This window comes from Varanus komodoensis, unplaced genomic scaffold (genome assembly GCF_004798865.1).
Source record: "Varanus komodoensis strain SLA01 unplaced genomic scaffold, ASM479886v1 scaffold1, whole genome shotgun sequence".
In the NCBI taxonomy this organism is placed as follows: domain Eukaryota; kingdom Metazoa; phylum Chordata; class Lepidosauria; order Squamata; family Varanidae; genus Varanus; species Varanus komodoensis.
The window spans coordinates 92,642,330-92,668,464 of record NW_025335268.1 but is presented as its reverse complement, the minus strand read 5'-3'; the positions used below and the strand labels follow the sequence as shown (position 1 = coordinate 92,668,464).

The following is a 26,135-nucleotide window of genomic DNA, read 5'->3' as shown; positions in this document are numbered from 1 at the left end:
TAATGCAACCAGATTCTATCACATCATTTCTAAAGCCCATAGACCATAACTTTGTGATATAATGCAATGTTTGTTAAAACGCCATAACAGAAAGTTGACATGAGCTGTCTTTGGTCCCTTTGTGTATGCACAACTGCCGAGAAGATTAGTACAAATAGGGTAAGCAGCACCTAGCCTAATGAAATCATAATGAGCTATGCAGTGCCCTGTGCACTGTACCAAGCCTTGTGAAACACCTTGTAAGATGCCCTGTGTGATACCATATATAAGTGGAATCAAAGTACTGGATTTGACACTTGTACAAGAATGAAAATAGGCTTCCTACAAAATAAAAGCTCTGTCCTAGTGAAATGACACCACTGGATACAAATCATACAGTTTCATTTCACTCACTTGCAACGATAGTGTGTTCCCCCTCTTCTTTAGCCTCCTTATCAACTCTCACTATCTGCTTTTTGTCATCCCTTCCACCTTATTTCTTTGTTCTTCCCAGTATGCCAAAATGCTTGAACTCCATAGATAACGTAAAAATTCATAGTTGCCTACAAGTAGCAAAACTGTCCTAAAAAGCAATACTTTTCTCATAGTATGTTAACATCTTTATGAACAAGGGATTATGATCATCATACTCATGAAAAGATGTCAATATTGCAGTACAAGCCCATCAAGTAAGTACCTGATCAAGGTTGGAGAGACTGTTGGGGTCCTGGCTAAGTCCTTGATATTGCCCTCGGAGCCGATCTCCAGCAGCTATCTTCCTGAATTTCTTCAAATCCACAACATAGAGAGCACTAAGAACACAGCGAGCACCATGAATGCAATGTTAATAGGTAAAATATAAAATATATTTATATTACTATTCTCAGAACAAATAGATCAGAAATTGGTTACTTAGTATTTCTAAAAACAGGAAGCTTCCATCATTTCTATTTGCATGTTTCCCTTAACTGTCCAAAGATAAAACTCAAATAGCTTTTAATAAAATAATATTTATAGCTAAAAGATGTTCACTTTATAAAAGAAAACAGAAGACATAAACTGCACTTAAAAGGAAAAAAGGGAAATCCACTTCATGGAACACAGGAAAAAATATGTGAAACTTACAATTCACACTCAAGCACATGCACACATTTCAACACAATTTCACCAGCTGCACTAGCCGCAAACAGTGATATCATTTTCAGATGCTTACAAAACAAGTCAGCAAAACAAATAATATCCAGAAGAACAAACATCTTGTCACCTGATATGGTATTTTCTTCCAGCCAAGTGACTTGCCCAGTATCCTGATTTCCAGAATCGGTAGCCATCCATCTCTCTCCGGCTTTCACAGAATGGTGTATAACCATAAGGTGCCCCATCCAAGTTGAAATCTCTTAGCTCCTTTAGGTCTGTACGCACAATCTGGAGAAAGGTAATTTACACCCTCCCTTCAATTTCAATTTCACATGTTCAGCCAAAATCATTGCCATGGATAGAACAAAGCAGACCTATTTTGCCAAATTGGACCTGCCCCTAAAAGTTGTGTGGCTGCCTACCCATCCTCTTCCTCAACAAAATCAGCTTGTGCAGGGATGAGGAAAGAGAGAAAAGATGCATCAGAAATACACTGCCCTGATTCTTCTTGCCCTGGAGCTATCTTCAGAAGAGGAGATAAAGAAATAGCATTTGCCTGCTGACTCCTCTCTCCACGGGCATCTCAGAATCAGATAACAGAAATACAGGGTGTCCCAAAAATTTAACATCATTGGCTATGTTATTAGACTACAAATGATGTCAATTTTTTGGGGACACCCTGTATTATACTGAAAGTTGACAAGAACACTTGGTTAATAGGTAACGATCTAAACAATCTAAACAAGCTCATACCAGTTCTTTTTGGGGACTGCACAAAGGGATTCAAGTCAGGCATGCTGTGTTTTGCTTTTCTAAGGAACATTTTAACAAGCGTATTAAAAGCTGTGTTTGGTACTTTTAATACCCTATTCGGTTGCTCATTTTAATCTGTGTTTATGATGATGGAATGGTTGTATTTTTAGCTATAGTTGCCTTGGTTTTATTCTGCACTATTTCTGTTTTTGTTTTAATGTTTGTACTGTAAACCAAAGAAATTCAGTAATTGGGCAATTTAAAAATATGGTGAATTTGCAATTCCATCAAAATGATAATCATTCTTTAAACACAGAGGTTCACAGTTACTCAAGATCACTTACCTGGTCAGCATCTACAAACAGGAATTTATCAACAGCAAGGGGGAAAAGTACATCCAGAAAAAGGATTTTGTAACCCCAGATGATGCGCTGTTTCTCTGTTTGCTGGTGAAGCCACCGTGGCCATTTGTACTGGACTAGCTCATATTGGAAATTGTACTTTTCAGCCATATATGGAATGAATTCCTGGAACAAAGTAACAGTTACTGTCCCTAACAGCTTCTAATATATGAACAACATTCATACCACTGTATTTTAAACCCAAAAGCCTTACAGAATCCAGTTGTGAAAACTCATAAATGCTGGAATATATGCTGAAGGGAAGAGTCTACTAATTTTGGTTGAGCCTGATAGCCTTCAGGCTTGGCTTTCTCTCTTCCTGCTCCAGAGAAGCCAAGTTGCCTCAGGCTTCCTCTGAGAAAGATAAGTGGGTTATAAGCAATATGTGAAGGTAAATAAAACGATGGGCAAGCACATTCCTTTTATATTGAACAGCACAGGGGTTTGACAGCAAAGGAATGGGGAGGAAGAGTGATTTGCTTTCCTCTTCCCTCTCCAAACTTTTTTCCTTATCATGTAGTATGTGCCTGCAGGAAAGGTCTGTCTTGTTTTTATTCTGTGGACAATTCTTAGACAATTTTAGGCATCTGGATAAAGTATTAGTATTAGTAATAATAAATTGCAATGCTACACTTGTTTAAATGCTTCTCATACTGAAGCTTCCCTTGGGGAAAAAGTGGCATGGACCTTATGTTACACACTACTGAGTTAGCTTAGAAGAGTTCAGAATAAACAAAGGCAAGCAAAGAATACTCAGCTCTAACTGATAATTGCCATGGGACTGTTGAACTGAAGAGCAGCATAGTCTGACCCCATCCATTGTCCAGAGACCCAAGGGCCAACCAGGGTGGAATGGAGAAAAAGGACATCATGACAAGGGGAAAACAACCAGTTCTCATAGACTGGCCAGAGGAGGAATGGCTGCAGTTAGTTGCTTAATTCTTCTCTAGCAGAAGCACCATCTACACAACTTTGTAACTAAGAATGAATGCCTAAGTTTGTTTCCCCCCACCTCTCCCAATCTATTTTCTTTTTGCAGTAAAAGACATAGGGCAAACCTAACAGCAGGACTGTCTAATTATCTTTGTAAGCCACTCCAGAAATGCTTTTCTGCTGCAGAATGGATGAAAAAAAATGCTTCAAAGCAATAATAAACACAAACATATGAAACATTCTTCCTCCAGGTAATTAATGTCTGCAATACTCTCCTTAAAAAAATAGCCCAAGCCAATGAATTTATAGTCATTGATAAACCAATAAACAGATGGAGGGGATGAATGGACAAAGTATTTTTAAAATGTTTCAGGCTTAAAGCAAAGTAAAAAATACAGGTTTTTCCCCTGGTAACAAACCTTAAATGAAGGTGACAAATAGTTCTTCAGGAACCAAAACTTCACTGGAGTCTCAGTGTGTTTCAGCACAGATAGCATCATTATGCTGTCAAGTCCAATAAACAAACAAACAAATGTGAAAGCAATTAACTACCTAGAAGTACTAGAACAAACCAGTGCCATAAATAGTGATTCTTTTTTTACACTGTACTTCTACATGCAATCTGCATTTCTTAGACAGCACATACTTTTGCAATCTTTTAACAAGCACTGCCTCTGAAGGACTTTGCTGTCACTGAAAACACTGAGAGGCAGTAACATTACTCTTGCACCAAAACTGAAAAGGTTAGCTGACTGAAGCTGTTTTTGCAGAAAGGGCTACAGAGCAAAAAGCATGACAAGTGCTCTAGGAATTTCCTAGTAGCAATGCAGATTTTCAGTTAACACTTTAGGAAAACTGACCGAAAACAAACAAATGGGTGTTGCCTAGGTTTAAGATAGCAAGGGGCAATAAAACTGTGAGTGACTGGGAGAACATCAGGACAAGGGTTAATAAAACTAGACTAATTTATTTGGGAAAGCTAACTCATGATTAGCTAGAGCAATTTGGATGATTAATCAAAATATGGATGAGCAAAAGATGGATCATGACCTACTAGCACATCTCTGAGCAATTTGTAGTTCATTGCAAGTGTATTTAATTCTCAACTGTCTCACAATAGCAACAACTAAAAATCTTTGTCCCCCTGATTTTGTGTGCTAAAAAAGGTGACATGGGGGAAAGCAGGAATGGATCTGTAAGTGAGTGAGCATGTAAGCTTGGTTTTGGTATGGATAATAAATTCCTGAGTTAAGCAATCTTAACATATGCCTTGCCTGCCTGAGACTACTTTGTATCTGAATCTGGTTGGTGGATCTCAGTATTTTACTAAATAACAACAAACAAACAAAGCAGACCCTTCAAACCTGAAGTCTGCCCACCTCTGATTCTGAATATAACTACTGGATTTAACTGAAATCTCCTAATTTCCATTATTTTGATATTTCTGTAAATGAAGTTCACATAATTGGTGGAAGGAAAAGAGGTAAAAAGAATTTTTGCAATTTTATATTGTTTGGTGAAAATCTAGCTTTCAAAAAATCTATCCCTGTTTGTTGAGAAATTAAAACAAAAGGTTATCTCCAATTCACATGCACTTGAACCTGAAAATATCAGATGATAAATTTTGTGATAATCTGATTCAAAAAGAAAACTGCTGGGGCTCTGGATTGTTTTTATCACCTCCTATAAAAGGACCATCTGTGCATAAGTTGTGTTTTTCTAGCTTTTTTGTAAGATGGGCTGAATCAGATGCTTATTCCTCCATGTATAAACAAATGGCAACAAACAACAACATAAACAGCTATTTGTCAGTCAATAATACAGCTTTAGTACTGAAGCAGCACAGGGAGCCATTATAAATTTAAGTGGCAGTCTCTGTAACAGCTCTCATACAAAGAAATGTAGTTAACTACATACAGTACCCAGAATTGCCATGTACACGCAGCAATTAATTATCCAATGTGAGTAATGCACCACTGATTCTAAACTAACCGGAGAAATCTTTCATATAGATGTCCTGATGCAACAGAAAATATGTTGATCACATCATCCTTATCCTGTTTCACTTCTTCTTTCTTTTGTCCACCTGTAAAACCCCTAGAAAGGAAGAAGGGAGAGGGAAAACAATGCTTATACAACAATCTGCACTATCACAAAAAGCAGCCAGGCTCCTACCACCACATTATTTGCTATACTAAGCCAACACTGACTGGGACTTTACCAGACGCTTTGTCTGGGCTTCATAAGAAAATGATTGCTTAGTATTTTCAACTGACTTTGAGTATATAAATTATTCCTCAGCCAGGAAGATGAGGGCTGTGACATGCAATAGGGAAAAAAAGAGTGTACAACTCCAAGATAGAAGATCTATCCTTTCTTGAATAGAAAACATGGTTTGGAAAGACTAATCCCTCCCTGTCTGCTCACTTGGGTCTCAGTTATACATGCCAGCTTGGCCTCCTCATTCAATGTTAAGTCATGAATGAAGAAGGTCTTATTTTGAACCGATCTGACATTTGAAAGCATCATTCTGAGCCCCAAGGTAAGGTACCTCAGCAGTCACCAAACCTGATAGTAGGGCTAGAATATGGCACAGCTGTTAACTGTTTGGGCCATGTTCTGCTAACCAGGCTACTGCTCCTCAGTGATTTACTGATATGGCCATTTTAACAGCCACCTAACTACTGCATGTTTTCTACAGAAGCTACAATTAAACAATTCAGAAATCTTTCAGATCCACAGAACCAGCCAGGCAGTGAAGAATACTCAAACATGCTTACCATTTAAGAGATTCCCAAAAACCAGATTCATTTTCATTAGTTCCGTCACTCAGTAAATCTTCATTTAGCATATCTAATTTTTTCTGAACCTAAAAAAAAAAGGAATAGTGCATTGGTTTAACTTTCTTATTAAAAGCTGAACACAGTTATAAAATATGGCAGTTTGATATTTACGTTTGCAGTAAGAATTACGCCACACTTTCAAATACATTGAAATTAAAATATTGTGGGGTGGGGGAGTTTTAATCAAGAAAAGTCAGGCTACCATCTTTCCTACTGAAACAAGACTGCAATACAAAAAATAAGCAACTCCAGAACAGATACAAACCATGAATTAGAAATTGTAAAAAGGGGGTATTAGACTGCTACAGATAAAACAAGCAGACATATAATGACTGTATAGCACCTTTCATCCACAATATAACCTGATTGATTTCCCATACTGAAAGAGAGTAGATATATAGATGAATGCATTTGCTCTTCAAAATACATATGCAAACACACTAAACCCAGAAATACATGCCTGGAACTATATTCAACACAAAAGATTCAATATGTTCTATATGCAAGGCATTTTAATATATATAATACATACACCTTTTGCATCCTTCCCATTCTCTCCAGTGCAAACTCTATGTGGAAGATTTCTTTCTGCTGAACCTTCAATTCACTGCCCTTTTGTACACATGCATATTGGTATGCATAAGGGCTCAGTCAAAACTTCACTCCTTTAACTGGCTTGTAAGAATAAATCATGATAAAAAATGTACATTGCCCAGCAGTCATCCCATTAACTTGCTCATAACAATAAAGGGTTACATTTAAGACTCGTTTTTTGTCCATATGGCCCCGTATCAATCTGATATACAAGGAGACAATAAGGCTTCAAAGAACCCAAAGTAAGGTATATCTGGTTGAAAATACTACTTTACAATGTCTTTTTCAAACTCACCTTTACTTTAATAATTTTGCTCTTGAAATTGTTGATAACAACAACAACATCACTGGCATCTGCAGGAGAATCTGTACCATCATGGCTAAAAGTAAATAATTAAAAACAGCTCAATAGGAGGAGTGCTAATTTTTGCCACTTCTTTCCTGTGTTTCATCATAAGCCACCCTTTCTTTCAAACAATCAATTTCCTAAAATATTCCTTCGGAATGAATAGTAGAAACAGATATCCAATTTATTAGGTTAGGAAATTTAAAAGAAGCCAAGCATACTGATAAGGCTCTTGGGTAATGCTAACCAGAACAGCTGGTGAGCCAGTGCCATACTGACAGGACATATGGGTCTGACTGAGCTTTGACCAGAACAATTTTTAAAAGCAGCAAGTTTTATCACTCCACCTGTAAATTCTATAGATATCATCAGACCTTCCCTTTCTGAGTCTCAGAAACCAGGAACCAGGATTCGCTTTTAACTGGAAGTACCCCTGTGAAGAAAACAAAGACAAACATTATTGAGACTTAGGGAGAGCAACTTGCTTAATATTAAGGATCACATTAAGATGACAGAATGAGCTAAACTGCTGCTGAGAATTAGCATGTCATAACAGCCACTCAAACATTAAATATTAAGGCCAATGCTGTTGAGAAAATAATGGATGCCCAAGTTACATCAACAAAGATGTTTCATGAACTCTACATTTGAGTTAGACCTTAGAAATTCAACAGGTTAAATACCAGAAACTTTAGGCTTGCCCCCTTGTTTCTGACTCTGTTTGTAACAATACATATATTTCCTTGCAACCAGGAAGACAGGGAACAATTTTTACTAAATATACAAAGGGTGTTTGTTGGGTTCCATTAAGATCGCAATAATAGTTCTATGAGTTAATCCATGAACAATCCTCCTCAGGGAGAGGAGCTTGTTGCATCTATATATCTTCTTAGGTTTACAGAACACACATGAAACGTTGTTTTTAAAAAGAATCTACAACCAGTGCAAAATACTGCAGCAAGAGTTGTGAACAGGGCAGATTCTTGGAACGCACATTTCCATTACTGTATCAGTTTCATGTGTGTACTGACAGTAAGAGGTTTAGTTAAAATATGTTGGTGCATTTGGCCTCACTCCTTTTCCATTAGGTCACCATTTCCACTGGAATGTGGCCCGACAGCTTCTCCAAAATGGCCTTTAGGCTGAAAGAGATTCTACATCTCTGATGAAAAGGACTTTCATCACAAACAGATTTTACTGCAGTATCTCTAGATTCCAGCAAATTCCTTGACTGCTCATGTAAAAATATCAGTTGCTTGGCTAGCCGACTATTATTTTCAGATCTTTTCAAGATATGTTCTGCTGCACATCAGTGAGCTTACCAAGTTGGCCATGACAATAGTGTCAACAAGAATAGGGTTTGTTGATGTTCCCAGGGTGAACTGAAGACCCCGGGGGGGGCTGTCCTGTAGTAATATCATAGCAGTGCCCTTCTAAGAGGAGATGCTCTAATTCATACTCAGCTGCCACTACACTCTCCACCTGTGAAAAGACATCCAGGATTTCAGTATTCAAATCAGAACAAGTTATAAAGCATAATCAGCCACTGAGAAATGTAACATAAAAACAGAAAGAATTATGAGGAATAAGACAGACCCATTTGTTTTGCAACCTTACATAGTTAATCATGGTAGAGAATAAGTAGCAGACCAGTCCTTGCCTTGGAAACTTAGAATCATGTCCTCACCATACTTCATAGTTGAGAATTTAGGCATAAAGTCTTTGCCAGAATGTGCAAAGACAGCAAGTGAAAGCTCTTTCAGTTCATGACTCTATGGGTATCCTTCAGTGAAAATGATTTAATCTGGTTATATATTCATAGATTAACTCCAGAATGAGATTTTTAAAAACTCTTAATAGAATCTCAGTCCAAAATGGCTACCATCTTTCTTTGCAATGCAAAAACTGTAATAGCAATAGCATAATCTTGTTATAAAACAGGTTTTGTGAATTTGGAAAATGTTCATCTCTCTTTAGGAAAAGAGGAAAGAAGTCCTTCAACTTTTTATTTAGTTAATAACCATTTGTAATTATATCTAGCATTTTGGTTGCTGATACTATGACCACATTTACAGGAAAACTGCAACTTAATACCATAATATTAAAAACCTGTTTTATTGATGTTTTTATACCACAATAATTCACCAGTAACAAGAGCTGCTTTCTTGCTCTCATATACAATTGAATTCACTGTATCTGATAACAGATACAGTGGTATGCCACCAAAGCAGGTGTTGGATGTCACCTGTAAAACCTTCTCAGTATTCAATATTCTTTCAATATTCTTGGTAGGAACTAAGTTGGGAATTTCTTTTAGGTTAGCATTTCTGCTATCAGGGTGTTCTGTGACATCTGCCTCTGCGATAGTGTTCTAGAATTAAAATGAGACGTTTTAAGCCTGTATCTCTTACCCATGCTACATTTTTGCAAAAGAAGTAGTCAGAACCTTATTAGAGCCTTATCTAGCAGACCACTTCCCCTTATATATACCCATCCAGTCTTTAAGATCAGAGGAAGCCTTGGTGGTCATTCCAGAATTAATGGACTGTCACCACGTAATAGCTGGGCAGAAGGCCTTCTCAGCAGCAGCACCCACCTTTTGGAAAGTTCTCCCTCAAGCAGTTCAGAAGGTAGTAAATGTGGCCTCTTTCAAATATATTCTGAAAACAAATTTGTTCCTATAGACTTTAAATTATTTGTAATTAAATTAATCATGCTCTTCTAGTTTAATGCCTCTGCATTGCTGTGGTAGTTGTAATTATTTTTTAAATTGTAGTTTAATCACATTTAAAATGTGATTTTAATCATTAATTATGATTATAATATTTATAAGTAAACCACATGGGTATTTTATTATACTTGGAGATACATAAATGGTACAAATAAACTAAAACTGAAGTGTAGTAGTAAATTCCAACTATTTCATTTGAATTTATAATCACTATGATATGCTTGCCCAAAATTCAGCAGCATTGTCAAGTTGCTCACCAAACCAAGGACAATATTCCACAAGCTTAGCTAAGTTTTGCCCTCTGAATCCCATCTGGAAAGTTGTAATTCCAGTCAGTAGCTTTATTATGCATAAGTTAGAGACAAGCAGGTGCTTTCTCAGGTTACAAACAATTTCTCCATGCAGTCAATAAAAACAAAAGTTCTGTACATGCATTGCATAATACAGGATCACTAAGCTCACCTTAATTTAAATTAAACCATCATGAAAGAAAGTTGATAGGAAACCAAGTCTGATTGCTACAAATGTCCAGGTTCAAGCATAGAGAACTCTTATCCAGGCAGGTCTTTCCATGGGGTGGCTTCTCCAGCTGCCACTCTCTTACAGTGTAGATTTATACTGCATTGCTCCTCCCTTTTTAATGATGTCAAAACCTTTCAATCTCCAGTTCCTACCTTTCCTCTTCTTGGGACCCTGTGTTGTGTAGGTGTGCCAGGGTCCTGCTCAGCCTTTCTCTGAGAGATTAAGCTGCAGCTAGATGGCCAATTTTTCTCAGTGCTATTCTCCCCTATCTCCAGCTCCCACACACTTGATGCCTTGACAGCAACTTCCCCATTCTCATCTGATTCAGAATTGATTTCCATGTATTTTTCAGATGTATCTACAGATGTGCAGAACTCAATTCCTACACTGGATTATCTTCACAAAGTACTTTTAAACATACCATCATCTCTCATTTTCTTTGAGTGTAACAGGTATATCTCCACCTATCTATCCATTCCAACAGTGAGATGGATCAAGAAACTCTTAAGGATAGTAACTAGAAGGGCTTTGCAGTAAAAATATGTTGGTCCTGAAGGTATGGTTCTCAAGTTCAGACTCCCAAGTGATTCTGGGCAAATCTAGGCTTCAAATGACCCCACATGATTAATTTGAGAATGAAAATATATGTAACCTCCTTAAAGCAATTCTATACAATCTGATCACAAACAGTTTCTTCTCTAGAGCAATAGGGCAGGAATATTATGTTCAAATTCACCAAACATTCAGTAAGTGTCCCTGGAGATTTGAGGGAAAAACATCATGTGGGACAATTTTTCACTATTATTAAAATTATGGATAATAACATCTCTTTAAATTAACATATGAAAAGCAAAATGGTTTCATTATAAGTTAAACATTCATAAATATAGTTGAGGAAGCTTCTGCAATTGAGCACATTCAGCTTCAGTTATCCATGTTTCTTACTACAAGAAAAAAGGCAAAGAGTCTTTCTTGAAACAAAAATCAAAGAGAAGGAACATGCAATCAAAACTATAGTTGATTAAAAGATTTTTGCATCAAATCCTGAAAAAAATATCCTCTCCAAATTTGGAGTCTCTCTCTCTCTCTCTCTCTCTCTCTCTCTCTCTCTCTCTCTCTCTCTCACACACACACACACACACACACACACACACACTCATTTGAACTTACCTCCTCTAAATAAATGTTGTCAAGATCATATGATGTCCTTACAGACTCTACCATCCAGCTCTCAGGAGTGTTTAGATTCAGAGTAAACAAGGGAGACTGAGGCATATCCAAGAATTTGGCAACAGGGCCAGGAACAAACAGATTGTCCACTGTGAAAGTGATTTCTGGCTCCAAAACATAGCGATAAAAACTGAAATTTAAAAATGGCAAATATCAAAATATTCTAGTATTAAACCCAACAGCTACCATAGTAATTTTTCTCCATACTATACCTTTTAGGTTTTCAATCTTGACAAACACCCGCATCCTACTAAACTGGGAGAAATTATATTTGGATACCCAAAGACAACCAGCCATCTGGCTTCTAAAGTTTGAAGAACTGCTATATATCTCCCCTTTCCTGCAAAAACTCAGCCCAAGGTTTTAAGACTGAAACAAAGAAGGAAATATACTGATCAATGGGCTCTACTGAAAGGGCCCATTTTAAACAGAATCAATGGCATTTTAACTTAAATTTCCAGGCTTTCGAGCCATACAAATTCCTTCCCTCAAGGAAGATTGTCTGGAAGTGTGCGTGTATGTGTTAGTTATGCTATGATAGACAACTGAGCAGAAAATATTATTTTAATCACAGTTCAACTGCATTTTAAATCTCAGGAATCATTTGCCAGACTAATGTTCTAGAATCAAAGCCATGAAAATTTAAACCACAGTTGGGTTAACAGAAGGCACATTGTTCTAAAATTTCTCATTGCTTTTAGCAAAGGAGCCTAGCAATGTGGAAGAATGTTTATTTTAATAGGTGCAACACAATGGCTGGGACTGAAAGGACTGCAAGTTCTACCATGATGCAGGGACACTTCTCACCCTCTCCCATCTAACGCAGCATTCTGAGTCTCCTGAAAAATTGCCCTGAAGGGAAAATGACCCATCTTCTCCATTTGCACAGGCCTCACTCTCAGCCTATTTATTTTTGTGATTTCTGCAAATCTGCTTCTAAACTGTTTACAATGTTTAGGGTAACAGCAGACTGAGCACAAGAGAAAGCTTATACAAATACATTATTTCTTCTATTACAGAAATCCCACAACTCTTTTAGAAGAGACAAACAAAGCCTTCCAGAAGCCCAAGCAAAGCTGGAGCACCTTCTTTCTGAGAGAAGCATCTAAAAACATGCTCATACCACTAAAAAGTACCACTTTTCTATTATTTTGTTGAGGCTTGTTATTCCTTACCTTTTCAAAGGCATGTCAGAGAGTTTGGACTGACAGTTCATAAAAATTCTGAGGTTCATGTTTATTAGTTTGTTCAATACCTTTAAAAAATGAAAGACACATACAGAATTAAATTCACAACTGAGTGCAATTTCTTATTCTTCCCATTCCTCCAAATGCATCATTCTCTACAGGTTCATTGAGGCTGAAATGCAAATGCTCCTATCACAAGCTATAGAGTAGTAGCACTAAGGTTATTTAGGCACAAGCTAGGAAAAGGGGAAAGGTGCCTCGGCTTTCTAAGGAAAACACAAACCCAAATACGCAAATACACTGAGGGGAAAACCTTGTTTCATGAGGAACTGAGACCCTCATAAAATAGGCAGATTCTATTTCAAGCAAGCATCTGAAGGAGCAGACCCAGAGCTGGAAACCCATGCTGTGAACCTCCCCCCACTGCTGTAGCCAGTGCAGAAAGAACTGTGCCAGCTGCTCTCTGAGGTAAGTAACTCAGCCTCTGAGAGGGAGCAAATGGGACAGGCAGGAGAAGAGACTGCAAAGGCCAGTGTATGAAATGTGTCCTTTGCAGCCTTCCTTCTCCTCCAAAGCATGCCAGCTAGAAGGGTAGGGCAGAAGAAGCAGGAAAACAAAGATGGCCTCGGCTGCTTCTCCCTCTCTATACAGGATGCTTATAACCCTTTGAGTTGGGAGGCTTACAGGAATCTTAAGTGGACTGGATCCGTGGGCATCTTGGCTTTTCCCATGTTAAAACACAATCACTTCCAAATATGAAACAGCTTCCCATGTTAAGCTTTATGAGACACCATGCTTTCAAGTATTATTGTAGCAAATTGATACATCAAGCCAAAGTGGCATTTGGTTTCACCTTTGAAAGCATTCTGGTCAAAAAAATGATAAAGTGTTCTGAAGAATCAGTATGAACTCTTCTGACACACATTTCTATATGATTTATTCTATAACACTGTAGACTTCATACATAGCCAGAAATAATTACCCTGCCTCTTGCGACAGAGGGAGCAGGGAAGAACAACAGCCATTACTACAGAAAACACGGCAGCTCAGCTATCCCTCAGTGACTGATACTACAAACCAATAATACATTCACACCATGAGCAGTGGAGCAAGTCTTTGTGCTTCTCTGGTAGCAGGATCAACAACAGCCACAACATCAAAATAGGTCTCCCCCTCATTTGGTCTCAACTTAACTGCACTATAGAAGAAAAAGTTAATTAGATATATGCATGCTAGAATGGTTTCCCCTTTAGTACATCACAGAAAAATACACCAGTAATTCCTGCTATTAAGGAGTGCTTAATATATCCATCAATCCTCCTTTATAGAGCTATTATAGTGTCAACATATAGAAAAAAAAATATTCATTCCCTATCTTGTCTTACATTCCAAGTAATTTCTTAGCATTCTTTAATGCTAATAAGTAATAAAGGCCCAAGTTAATATCAACATCTTTTAAATGTTCTTTGTAATAGTTTATACAGACAGTTCATACACATGAAGCTCAATAAGTTTTTTTTTTTACCTGTGCTTGTCTTCAAAAAAATGGTACTCAATTCTTGCCTCTCCCTTTGGCTGAGCAGAAAGAAGAGCATCCACCTTCATCACAAGATCACTTGCACTAAAGAGAGAAACCTCATCTGTTCAATATTTCTTTTCAAGTGGTTTCCTCAAACAATATTTTCATGTAGAAACTAAAAATATACTAGGTGCCTTTACTAAAAGATATAATGGTCCATGGCTATTGAATACCAAATAGAACCACCTTTCTACTTCAACACAAGAGTCATCAATTTCTCTGAGCTTAACCCACCCCCAGTTATAGCCCACCCTCCACAGGTAAAGGTTTGCTGACACTCAGGAGTGTATTAAGTGGGTTACAAGCAACTGCAGGGAGAGGGAAAAGGCAGATCACCCTATTCTGCCAGAGGAAGTCTGTCCACAGTTCACAGGATCCAATCCATTATGAAGAGTACGTAAATAGAACCTAGAACTTCCTTGGTGGGAATGAGATACTCAGACCTGGTTTGCATGTAATCGCAGCCTATGCATTAAGCAACCCATGTACTGCTACGAACAGGATTCATTTTCTTCAATGTGTCCACTGCTTCCACTTTAATCTTCCAACACACATTCTGTTCCTTCATAGGTTGCAGAGCATGATGTGCAAACTTGGAATGCTGGATTCTTTATGGACTAAACAACCCATAGTGTAGTGTTGGGTTAACCACTGGGTTCTTTAGTCCATAAAGTTTAGTTCATAAAGTTGCTAGATTGCTTGAACCTGAAACAACCCAATGCTCCAAGTCTGCCCTTCATACTCAGAAACCTATGAACAGGATGATCATAGGCTGTTGATTAAAAACAAAAACAGATGTTGCATGCCCACTTGTCCTTGACAGCCCATGGGCTAATTAGCCCAGGGGCTATCATTGTGTGTGAACCCAAAGGAAAGAAAGAAAAGCTGCACAAGCCAAATGAACAAAGGAATCCTACTTCTTAACTCTCTGCAATGTGCTCATTTTGTTCACTTACAGATCTTCCTCAACTCCTAACTGCTGAATGTGAGATTTTATTTTCTGTCCAGAAGTCTTCAAAATAATATTCTCTAGTAAGTGGAAGTCATCCTGGTTAAAAAGCTCACCATCTTCTAATGGACCAATAATCTAAAGAGAAAATGGAATAATAGACTCAGGGCAGTAAGAGATACATCTGTTGTGAATTAAACTAAGAATCTGAACTAGATACGGCCTGTAACAAACACAGTAACCCAGAATGCATGGAGCTTTCTCATGTCCATAACTGTGCTAGCAACAAAGATTACTACAGCCTGCTATGTGAAATTACCCAAATCATCTTCTCAGCTCCTGCTTAATGTTGTACTGTTATGTGAGGTGATAACATGAAACAGTGCCATTTGGTGGTGGCACACCACTTTACAGAGCTTGCTTTCCTGCTAGATGTCTGTCTGGCTTCCTTCAAGCTTAACATACAGTACACTGTGGAAATGCATAATACATAATGGAAATATACAACATACAATGAAAACACCAAGAGGGTGTTTGGGCTCAGTAATAATTCAACACAAACTTGTTTTTATTGCCTGAAGAATCATTCTGCTCACTAATTCTATAATTGCTACCATAGCTTGGTCTTTTAGATTAGCAAAGGTCCCAGAGTAGTTTACAATGGGAAACAAGCAAACAAATGTTCACAGAAACTGATGTGATACAAAACATTTCACCAGCAACCAGTTAAGAAAAACTGGATTCAAAGGCAAGTAAAACAAATGGCCTCCAGCCTTTATAAACTGTATAGCACCTATTAAATTGTCACAGCTAGAAATACCTCCTGACATAACTCTTGATATTTGCATAATGCAATACACTATAACATACAGTCACCAAAGTGTTCCTTGGATGCATTAGCTATCCAATACTGAAGTTGAATCTAATTGCTGTGGGAAAGCATTTCATCCTCAGAAAATGAATGCAATTGCAAACACCATCTTGAATATTTACCAGGAAAACGAAGGGTACTTGCTATTTATCCAAATAAAGAGGTGTACTTATTAAAGCCCGCAAACCTGAGATAGATCATTCTCAGCTGGATAGCAAACTACACAGGGCAATCTACAGATACAGCTTTGCAAATTGCCCTAACAAAATCTCTAATCATAAGTTTAAGTCTCAAACCCACTAACCATTTTGAAGCCCTTCTGGAACATCTTTTTATTTATATTTGTACAGTAGTTTAATTGAATTAGAACAGCCTTCTTAATGACCACACTGGTTTGGGAATGATGACAGTGATGTAATCATACACATTTGGAGAAGACCAAATAAGATTGATTCCAGCCATTACCCATAAAACATATCTGTAATACCTGAATGATTTTTAGGACCAACTACCCTTCCACTGCATTTATAATTAAGGGAGTGGATTTATTAGTAGGTTAAATTATGAGCTTCCCTGAGTACAAGAAATGGGGCTGGGGGTGGAGCATATAACTAAATATTGCTGGAAATGAAAGAATTCCTCTGTCACATTTTAAATACAGTTGGCTTACCCTTCCATTGCTGATCACTGCCCTCTGGCCTTTCTTCAATTTAAGAACATCCCTTGAGTATATGGTATGTGAAAGAATAAAATCCACTTTGGGAGATTCAAAAGCAGCTTTAAAAGTATCAATATCCATACCCTGGAAAGGGGAAACATATTCTTATAGTAAAAGTCAATTAAGAGACAGGACATTGTATCTCTGAATAATACTCATACCATTACCTCAGAAGAAAGCTAGAGCTTATTTAATTTATTTAAAACTTTTATATCTCACCCCTCACAATGTCTCAGGGTGGGATATAAGAATATCAGAATTAAACAGGTGAAATTCACTATCATTCCCCCTTTTCTAGTCTACCTCGTGGGAGAAGCCAGCTTGCACACTTACTCCAACAGCAAATTGGGTGATATCAGCTCCAGCCTCCAGCATTTTTGCATTCTCCTCTTTTGCTAATTTTGTGATAAAGTTTTTGGCATTGTTTGATGTTTGTGTCTGCAAGGCTGCCCATATGGCTCTGGCAATGACTGTGTTCTCATTGGCTGGGTCTTCACTTGGGTTGTTAATCACACCAATCCGAACATAGTTACTGGATTTCTGTATAGCAATAACATGTGTGTTAAAACAGTGTTGTTTCAAGATAGCTGTGAAGAAATCCAGCAAAGAAAGAATCCTGTAATAAGCACAAATTCAGCATTAACACCCACACATTTCCCTCCCAATTATAGTCAGCATGTCTCATAAACATGTCTAATCAGAGATAAGTCTGCTGTTTAGGTTGGCTATTGAAAAGCCTCAGCCATAAGAGTCTTTCATCTTATTTTTTTAAAGTAGTATGACATGAGATGTTAATCCAATTGCTCTCATCTTTAAGGTTAAAAATAGATCCTCAATCAAAATGCATCCTTAAATTGACCAACAAGAACAGCTTCTGGCTGACAGTAGATTCTTGCTAATGGCAAATGTCTCTTAAAAGCCTGAACATTAATAAAGCTGCTTGTTCTCTGGCAAACTGACAAAACAAGCATTTATCATGTCATTCTGAAATGGTTTTCTTTAAGTATAACTTGTCATCCCTTAGACACATTATAAATTACACTGCTTGTACAAACAATTTGGGCTTCTCCTTAGTCAACTGCCTTACTGCCGATTCTTCTTCAACAGACTGTGAGGGCTTCTTTTAAAAAAAATATACAAAAATTAAGATTCCAATATGAATATTCAGGACAAATGGATAGACTATGGCTGTGCTTCCATAAAATAATTAGTCAGAGACTCTTGGCTTATCATTCACAAGCAATTCTGACCTGTTCCTGCTTAGGTCTTCCTGCTGGGCCAAATGGCTTCAGTGACTGGGAATATACCAGCAAGAAACAAGCTAGTGTTACATTCAAACCGACTCCTGGTGTGTCACTCCGAACAAGTTGGGAATTGTAAGCCAGTTTCTGACTATGCCTTATGAGAGCAACAGACCTGGAGTCCCTGCTCAAATGCAAGGCTAAGCTGTTTTTCCCAAGTAGGTTCTTCATTCCTGAAGCTGCTCTGGCAGGTGCAATGAGCCAAAGGGGAATGATATAGTATATCAGCATGCTTGCTAATGCACATAAGCCACGATTCTCCACATCTTGATGTACCATTCTGTGGAAACACTGCCTTTAAGTTGCCTACTTCTGAGATAAATATACAATTCAGCAGGTTAACAAAAATAATTCCTATACATTTACAAAACAAACACAAAACGGTAGGATAATGCCTTTACTAAGATAACTACTTAGTTTATTTATTAATCATTAGATTCATTTAAAAGCTGCCTGTAAGGCGCATGCTCTCAAGTTATGAAATAGTAAGCACTTTGTCAAGTTCAACAGAACTCTTTTACGGACTTAGTTCTGAGGAAAGGGAAAAAGGAAAAAAGAAAGGTTCTGGGCAAGAGGAAAACTCTGAACCTATCGTCTGTAATAGGATGGAAGGAAGGAGGTTTAAAGCTCAGTGCAGGTCTGTTCGTGTCCACTCAAAAATTCCACTAGCAGGAATTCAGCAGGACTTATTCTCAGGCAAGCGCAGAAGCCCACCTAGGAATATCTGTATTCCGCAAGGCCCAGGTAAAACTCAGATTGCAGCAAAGCATGCTAGCATGAGTGAGCCATGGCTACTTTCCCTTTAAAAGCACAAAATCCCTCGATTATTCATATCTAAAAGTTTCAAAACACAAACAAGTGATAGAACTCAACTTGCTATGCATACTGACATTAATGATTCCCTTCTTTAATCATACATACCTGATGTTTAATAGCATCATATAACAGCTGCCTTCCAGAAGGTTTACCAAAGTCTCCAACAATCCAAAAAGTTACTGGTCTAATAAAAGAATCATCTGTGCAAGGAAGAATAATGAATTCAAGGGGGAAATTAAACATCTTGACCTTATTACAATCTGCATTTCTTCATGCTGAGCACATGCTGTGTTTAGAACAATAGCTTAAGACACACATTCCAATGATACTAGCATTCATCAAGCCTAATGGTATTTATGTTAAATTAGGTTTGTTTTTCAAACTACAGAGAATAAAACACATGCATAATTGTTTCTATTTTATTATTTAACTACTTATTTAAGCATTGTTTAGGTAGAAAATAAACACATAGAACCTGGAAGCAACTTTGTGATTATAAGATAAATGCACTTCTGATGTATATATCACAGATTCAATTTTTTAACAAGAAATAATTGAAAATCAACAATGCGCTGATTGTTTATTCCTTACAGGTTCTAAAAGCCAATAATATAGAGTCTGAATTTTCCTTAAAATATTCAAGTTTATTAATATAATGCAGAAAAAAGGGAGCACTGAAGCTCATTACCATAAATTTCCTTGGAGGACATTCCTGATAGAAGTAAAACAGGAAAGAGTGGGAAAATGTGGAATTAGTTTATAAAATACACTCAGAAGTATCCAAAATTCATAGTAGGATATACAGTATCCTTCTAAACAATGCCTAATGTTAGGGACACCCAAGGATAAATTCATTTGCAGCAACAGAAGCTAGTGAGATCAGCATTTCTCACATTTTTGTGAAATCATACACCCATCTGAAACTGAGTGGATCTTCCATGTCTTGTCTCCTCTACTTAGAAACTTCACTGCCAGGCTTCTATAACCCATAAATATCTCAACATAGCCCTAGGGTGCCCTACTTGATAGTGGGCATCCCTCTATTTGAAGGACTGTTCAATCCAAGTCTGGCTTAAAGATAAAGAACCCTATGAAGGGAGATCAGCCAGGGCCTTCAATTTGTCCTTTGCCAGCTATGCCTGGACAGCAGACTGAGCTGGAACACACAGCCCATGCTCAGTCCTCCCCTAGAGAGACATGTTATATTTCTATTTGAACTATGGTAATTCATTCTAAATATTCACGTCTCACTATAAATACCATCTGTAAATCAATATCCTCTCCTTTGGTAATGCATTTCTTCTTTGGCAATAAATTAAGTGGCCAGGCTACATAGCTCCTCCACCTGTGCCATTTGGTTTCTAATCTGGTGTAAGAGGGTCTACAGCAGTTTTAAGATCTCTCTGCTCCACTTTGGCATTCTACACTATGGAAACCTTTGAATCTTCACAGATATGATGCTAAACTGTTTACATTTACTCTGCTGATACAGCAAACCCTATTATTTCTTTAAAATTTTATACCACTTTTGAATAATATTTGCAAAACATTTAACCAAAACTACTACTACATTCTAAAGTCACATGATAACTATCCAAATACACCAAATTCTAAAGCAAAAATACAGTATAGCATTTCTCCAGTTAAACACCAGCTTTCACACCAGAAATTGATTAAGTTAGAGCAAAGCAAATGTTCTGGGGAATACAGGGGTTGTGTTAGATTTCTAAAGGCTGAAAGGAAAATAGACAGTTTGGTCTTTCCTGCACAATCAGCACAATCTTGAAGGTAGCCCTGAATTGTGGTACTTCCTGGCCCACCTCAGAAGTTGGTCATTGCTGGAAGATCTCAGTGAACAAAATGGTTTTTCTTTTGGTCAAGGATGGACAAATCCGGGCAGTCGGGTGATCATTTCCAACCCTAGATATATTATTAGCTGCAGTTCCCCTACCACTGCCCCAAGCCATAAAAAGGTTTCTCCTATTTATTATAATTTAAACACTGTTGTGGGCAAGGAAGGTGCATTCAACATGTAGCTCACTTCTCATTTTAGTAGACAGGGCCCAAAAATTTGCAAAACCAATTTTCTGAAATGTGATCACAGATGAAATGCTAACAAGTGCTGCTCTTTAAGGACAGAATTCCACAGCCAGCTCCTGTCAGTAGCTGGGATGTTAACATAATATATCAGCTATAATTTAGTTTTAGAGGAGCCTCATGTAGACATAATTTACAGTAGGAAAAAGGTGTCCATTACAAATAATTTTTGTCAGAACATTGAACAAGCCTAGAAACAGGCACTTTTGCCCATAGACAAAACCTGAGACTTATTGGGGTTTAGCAGTCCCTTCAAACTGCAGACCTGCTCTTTTAGGTAGACACTCATCTGCTTTCTATTCAGCAAAATCTCTTACTGATAACAGCCAGCTTTTATCTAGATTGAGCGTCAGTTTACTGAACCTCATATTGTCCATCACTGTTTCAGAACACCTAAAGATGCCACTTTCTTACTGAGCTTCAAAAAAAACTGAGTGATATAACCTAGTGTTATTATCATATTGATGATAATGAACTCCAACTTCTGTATGTGAATCTTTAACCCTGCCTGCCTTCCAAAGGAATGCTAATATAATGGCCAACCCAGCCTCTTTTAGCTAGATGAAACCTGCCAAATAATGCAACACTGTAGACCACAGGTCACTGGCCAGACTACTCCAAGATCCTCAGACCTTAATGAGTGGAACAGATCCATGAAATGGTAAGAACATAAACTGAGGACACCTGTTTGAGAAACATATCCTGTTTGAGAAACAACTATTTAGAAACTTGGCTCTTAAATATAAACAAATTATTCAGCTTACTCCAAGAATTTAATTTTTTCCCCCAAGTGCTGGTTTTAAAAACCTGGATGTACAAGATGGATTGTGCCAAACACACATCTTCTACAGAATATCTCAGAATCTTTCCAAAAATGTTTTGTTCAAAGTAACATATGGAACAGAATTTTAAAAATCACAAAACTGACCTCTCAAATACACCAACCTGTACATTTATCGTTAGTGTTTTGGTCACACATTAGAAGTCTGAGAGGATAAAAAATATCTGTATTTGCTACATATAATTAATTAAGAAAGCGATTTGTCAGTCTACAGGAGAAGGACATTCAGTACATTCTATAGTTCTGGTACATTGTATCAGCACTGTAAGAACTTGTCTCTTCCTGAAGAACAGCTGAAACTAAAGAAAACTCTCCAACGTTAAATCACATTATCCTGTGCTCCTCTCATTCTTTACTTGCAAATTTTAGCAAGAGGGTTAACAATCAGTATTTACTATAAAGCCAGGTATTGAAATTAGCTCTAAATCCTGGTCAACAGCACTCTCCAGTTAGGTGACAGGTATACTTAAGGTTGTGCTGAGCCATGGCAAAACAGAAAGGGAGCCCTGAGTGCAGGACAGCAGGCTGAAGAGAGTACTTTACCCTTATTAGCCACAGTTCAAGGACCGAGACTCATTATCAAGGCTGTGCATAGTCTGTACAGGTTTAACAAGTGAGAATAAAATACCTCATCTGACAAGTTCATATGAAAATGCAAACCAACAGAAAAGCCCACAATGCTTATACAAACCTAATTCAATAACTCACACAAATGCGCAGAACTGCAATAGAACCAATTTCCATCCACTTTTTCACCCAAGCTTATCCACTGCTGTGGCATGTAATGAAATATTCTTAAAGGCTTTTATTGTTAAGCAATAAATAAGGAATCTGAAGGTGGTGGTGACAAAGTGAAGAATGAATGGTTTGAGAGGGAGCTGTTTCATGTCACAGCAACAGCTGCAATACTATTTTATTCTCCGTAACAATTACCAACCGCCACTACATACACTTGGGTCATTTTCAAAAGCAATTGGCACTTCAATTTATATATGAAAATATATTGCCTACATGTCCATATACTTAAGTAACTTGAGTGAATGCCATGCGAAGTAAGAATTAAAGTAGGGCATCTCAATGCTAACATTTCCCCATGAGCAAAATAACTACTCAGATATAGTCGGATCTATGCAATACACACAGCACAATTTTGTCAGTATAAAACTGGTATAAGCAGAAAGAGGGCTTGTCAAGTACAATCATCCCTGCTATGCTAGTTTTCTTCTCATGGGCAGTTTTTAAACGATCACACAGGGGACCATTTGAAATGTCTAAAAGAGTACTGTATCTTACTACCTTCAGACTATGGGTACCAGTCAAATTAGATGACAGGAAATCTGATTCTGCCTACAAATTATACAGTTTAAGCAAATGCAGTGCAAATACTTATTTTACATTATGAATCACTCTCTGATTCCATTCAGTCTCCATTCAACTTACCTCTATTCAACTTTTTCAAATGTTAAAATAATAAAAACCTAATGATATATTAAATCTATAGGGCTGGATCCTAAGTTTGCTCTTACCAGCAGAAAACTGCCCACCTCAAGTTCTGCTAAGGCAGATTTAGCTGATGGGAACAAAGAATCATTGGAAGTTTTATACTGAGTCAGATCACTAGTTCACCCACCCCAGTACTGTTGACACTGAGGGGCAGTAACTCTCCAGGGTTTTAGGTTGCAGTTCACATTAAGGCTGCTCAATGTGGAGATGCCAAGGACTGAACTTTTGTGCATGAAAAGCATGTGATCAATCACTAAGCTACTGCCCCACCCACAAATGGAAGAAAGCACCTTTTGTTCAATTCCTTCTCCTTTGACTACCAGTGACACCTCCCTTGCCAATATGGAGAGTCACCAAAGCCCAAAGCAGATTTTTGGGAGGGCATAAGGGGCTGCAGGGAAAAGGGAAAAAGACAATCACCTTCCCAACCACATTCTGCCAGTGGAAATGCTCCAGTGAATCAAAAGCTACCCACAAATGAAGGTGCGCTTCCATCTTTGAAAGGTTTGGGACCAAGCCACAATGTATTTTTATGCTCAGGTCATAACCTATTTCCATGGAATTTGAACAGACAGAGCTGGCTATATGTCAAGGGCTAACCAGAGGTAAACATTAAACTAACGTAAGTTAGTAGAGGTATCAACGTTAAACTAACGTAAAGAAGGAACAGTACTGCAACATCACTGAAAATTGTTCTAAAATGCCAGCACTGTCTGACATAAAGAACTCTGAATAAAAAGCAGTATAGTAGCCCTTGCTTCAGATGCAGTATGCAAAGTGACCTAAATTCATACCTTTCTTGGTCAAGTAAGTCATACTGTTGGCTATAGCAGCTGTCTTGCCTTTGGAATTCAAGGATGTAAATCTAGCATAATCATCCACATAGAAATTATCTGCAAGAAAAAACAAGACAGAAATAACTACCCCTTCAGACCCAGCTTTTGTTTACATATTTACCACATCTACAATCTCTGCTATTCCATTTTTTTCCTAATGCTGAAGATATTTCACAATATATTTAGAGCTTTATAACTTCAGCAAGCAACTTGATAAGCAGTAAAAGCTAAGAAGGGAGCTTCACACCCTTGACATAGCCACAGAAAAGGCTCTCACTTGCAGAGCCCATACAGAGATGGAATGCACATGTATGTGCACAAGTATGTGCCTTCCACCTTTGCCCTCTTTTCTGGGTCTTCCCCAAGGTATGTTTTTTTCCAATCTGTCAAAATCCTTTTCCAGTTTCAGTATCATTTCAAGAAAATGTTTCAAGAAAGTTGCACATTACAATTTGCCAAGAGAGTGTGAGCATGATGTGTGAACCCAGAGTGATGGGTTCACCCCCTAAACAACCCACTGGTCTTGCTCCACAACTCAGATCAGGCTGAACAGAGATTGCCTTCCACAAATGTAAGTGGCTTGTAGGCAATGAATGTCCCTATGCATTGGGGGTTAAATAAACCACAATCCGCTACTGTGATGTGACAACTGCTTCACCAAGTTGGCATTGGGTACATTCTCAGAAACAAGAGACCAGACAAACATAACAGAAAGAAAACTGGAAGGAAGAAAAATAAGAGTAAGATTGAGATATAGAAATAGAAGCAGCAAAGCGATGTTCTCCCTCTCCCCTTTCATTTCTGCCCTCTTCGTCTCTTATCTCCCCACCTTCTTACAGTCTTTCTCTCTGTGCATGCAGAAAGAGGCAATCTCTTCTACACACAGAAAAGAAAGCACAAGAAGGTACAAAGAAGAGAGAATGGAAGAAACAAAGCATTTCAGAGAGAGAAGGAAGCGAGAACGAGAGAGAGAGCAAATGAAAACAATTGAATATTTCATTGGTTATGCCCACTTTGATAACACCCATTGTGAATTTGGCGACACCTACAGATAATTACACAGAAATGAAAGTGGTCTTTGGGATGAAAAATGTTTTGCACTTGTCTAAACTAACCACAGCTTTTATCCTGGTTCAGATGAAAGGTTAAACTGAAAATAGTTTCACAGAATTGAATGAATCTAATGCCTTCCTCATAGGCAAGGAGCTATAAGAAAGTGAAGCGGGGAGAGGAGTTTGTGCACATAACACTAAATCATGGTTTAGCATTACTTTTGATTCAGTTCTGAATTAACCACTAGCAAGTTTCTATATTGATTCTACAAAGTGTGCCTTACTGGTTGCAGTTAAATCTAGATATTCTCTCTCAGACATCAAGATCCGAGAGTTGATTCTTGGAACAACATTTGGCTGGCTCATTATATATTCAACCACGTCTTGATCATTTGACAGTTCACCCTGAAAGATAAAAATACAGATTTAAATACTCAAATCCTCTTGTTTTTGAATTCACTTGAAAAACAGAAAAATCTTGGGAAGTCGCTTAAGAAAAACCTCACTGACTCATTTTGCACAACACATTGGGACTCACTGTGGATTATTAAACCTATGATAGTAACATGCTGAATAACACTTAGAATGCAGAACGTCTGATGGCACTGCTTTGTAAACTCAGCCATGAGAGGTTACAAATTCTTGCATAACACAACAACAAATGGAAGATTATGTGAAGGTTGTTCAATTTCGCATAACCCCTGATGGCTGGGTTCACACAACATACTGCAACCTCACTTGGGGTTGCATATTCAAAGTACTACCTAATGCAAAATCAAGTTCATTGTGCATTAAGAGATCAGGGTGAGCCTGGCATATTGTGAAGACTGACCTACTTTTTGTAAAGATGCTGAAGTGCTATTTTACATTCAGCCTTTTAGATTCTTAGGACAGCAGATCTCTGGCTACATCATTA

At 37.8% G+C, this 26,135-nt stretch overlaps 1 protein-coding gene across 1 annotated transcript in view; it reads right to left on the bottom strand.

Moving 5' to 3' along the window:
- UGGT1 (UDP-glucose glycoprotein glucosyltransferase 1) overlaps positions 1-26,135 on the bottom strand; it is a 52,544-nt gene that overhangs the window by 2,995 nt on the left and 23,414 nt on the right. The window contains 21 exon segments of the mRNA XM_044435832.1: positions 677-791; positions 1,244-1,404; positions 2,214-2,396; positions 3,623-3,707; positions 5,196-5,300; positions 5,984-6,072; positions 6,936-7,020; positions 7,334-7,419; positions 8,309-8,386; positions 8,388-8,468; positions 11,410-11,599; positions 12,645-12,724; positions 13,752-13,854; positions 14,182-14,277; positions 15,192-15,322; positions 16,726-16,857; positions 17,107-17,313; positions 18,996-19,090; positions 19,579-19,602; positions 24,126-24,224; positions 25,504-25,624. Of these exon segments, the coding sequence (XP_044291767.1) occupies positions 677-791; positions 1,244-1,404; positions 2,214-2,396; positions 3,623-3,707; positions 5,196-5,300; positions 5,984-6,072; positions 6,936-7,020; positions 7,334-7,419; positions 8,309-8,386; positions 8,388-8,468; positions 11,410-11,599; positions 12,645-12,724; positions 13,752-13,854; positions 14,182-14,277; positions 15,192-15,322; positions 16,726-16,857; positions 17,107-17,313; positions 18,996-19,090; positions 19,579-19,602; positions 24,126-24,224; positions 25,504-25,624 (2,346 nt within the window).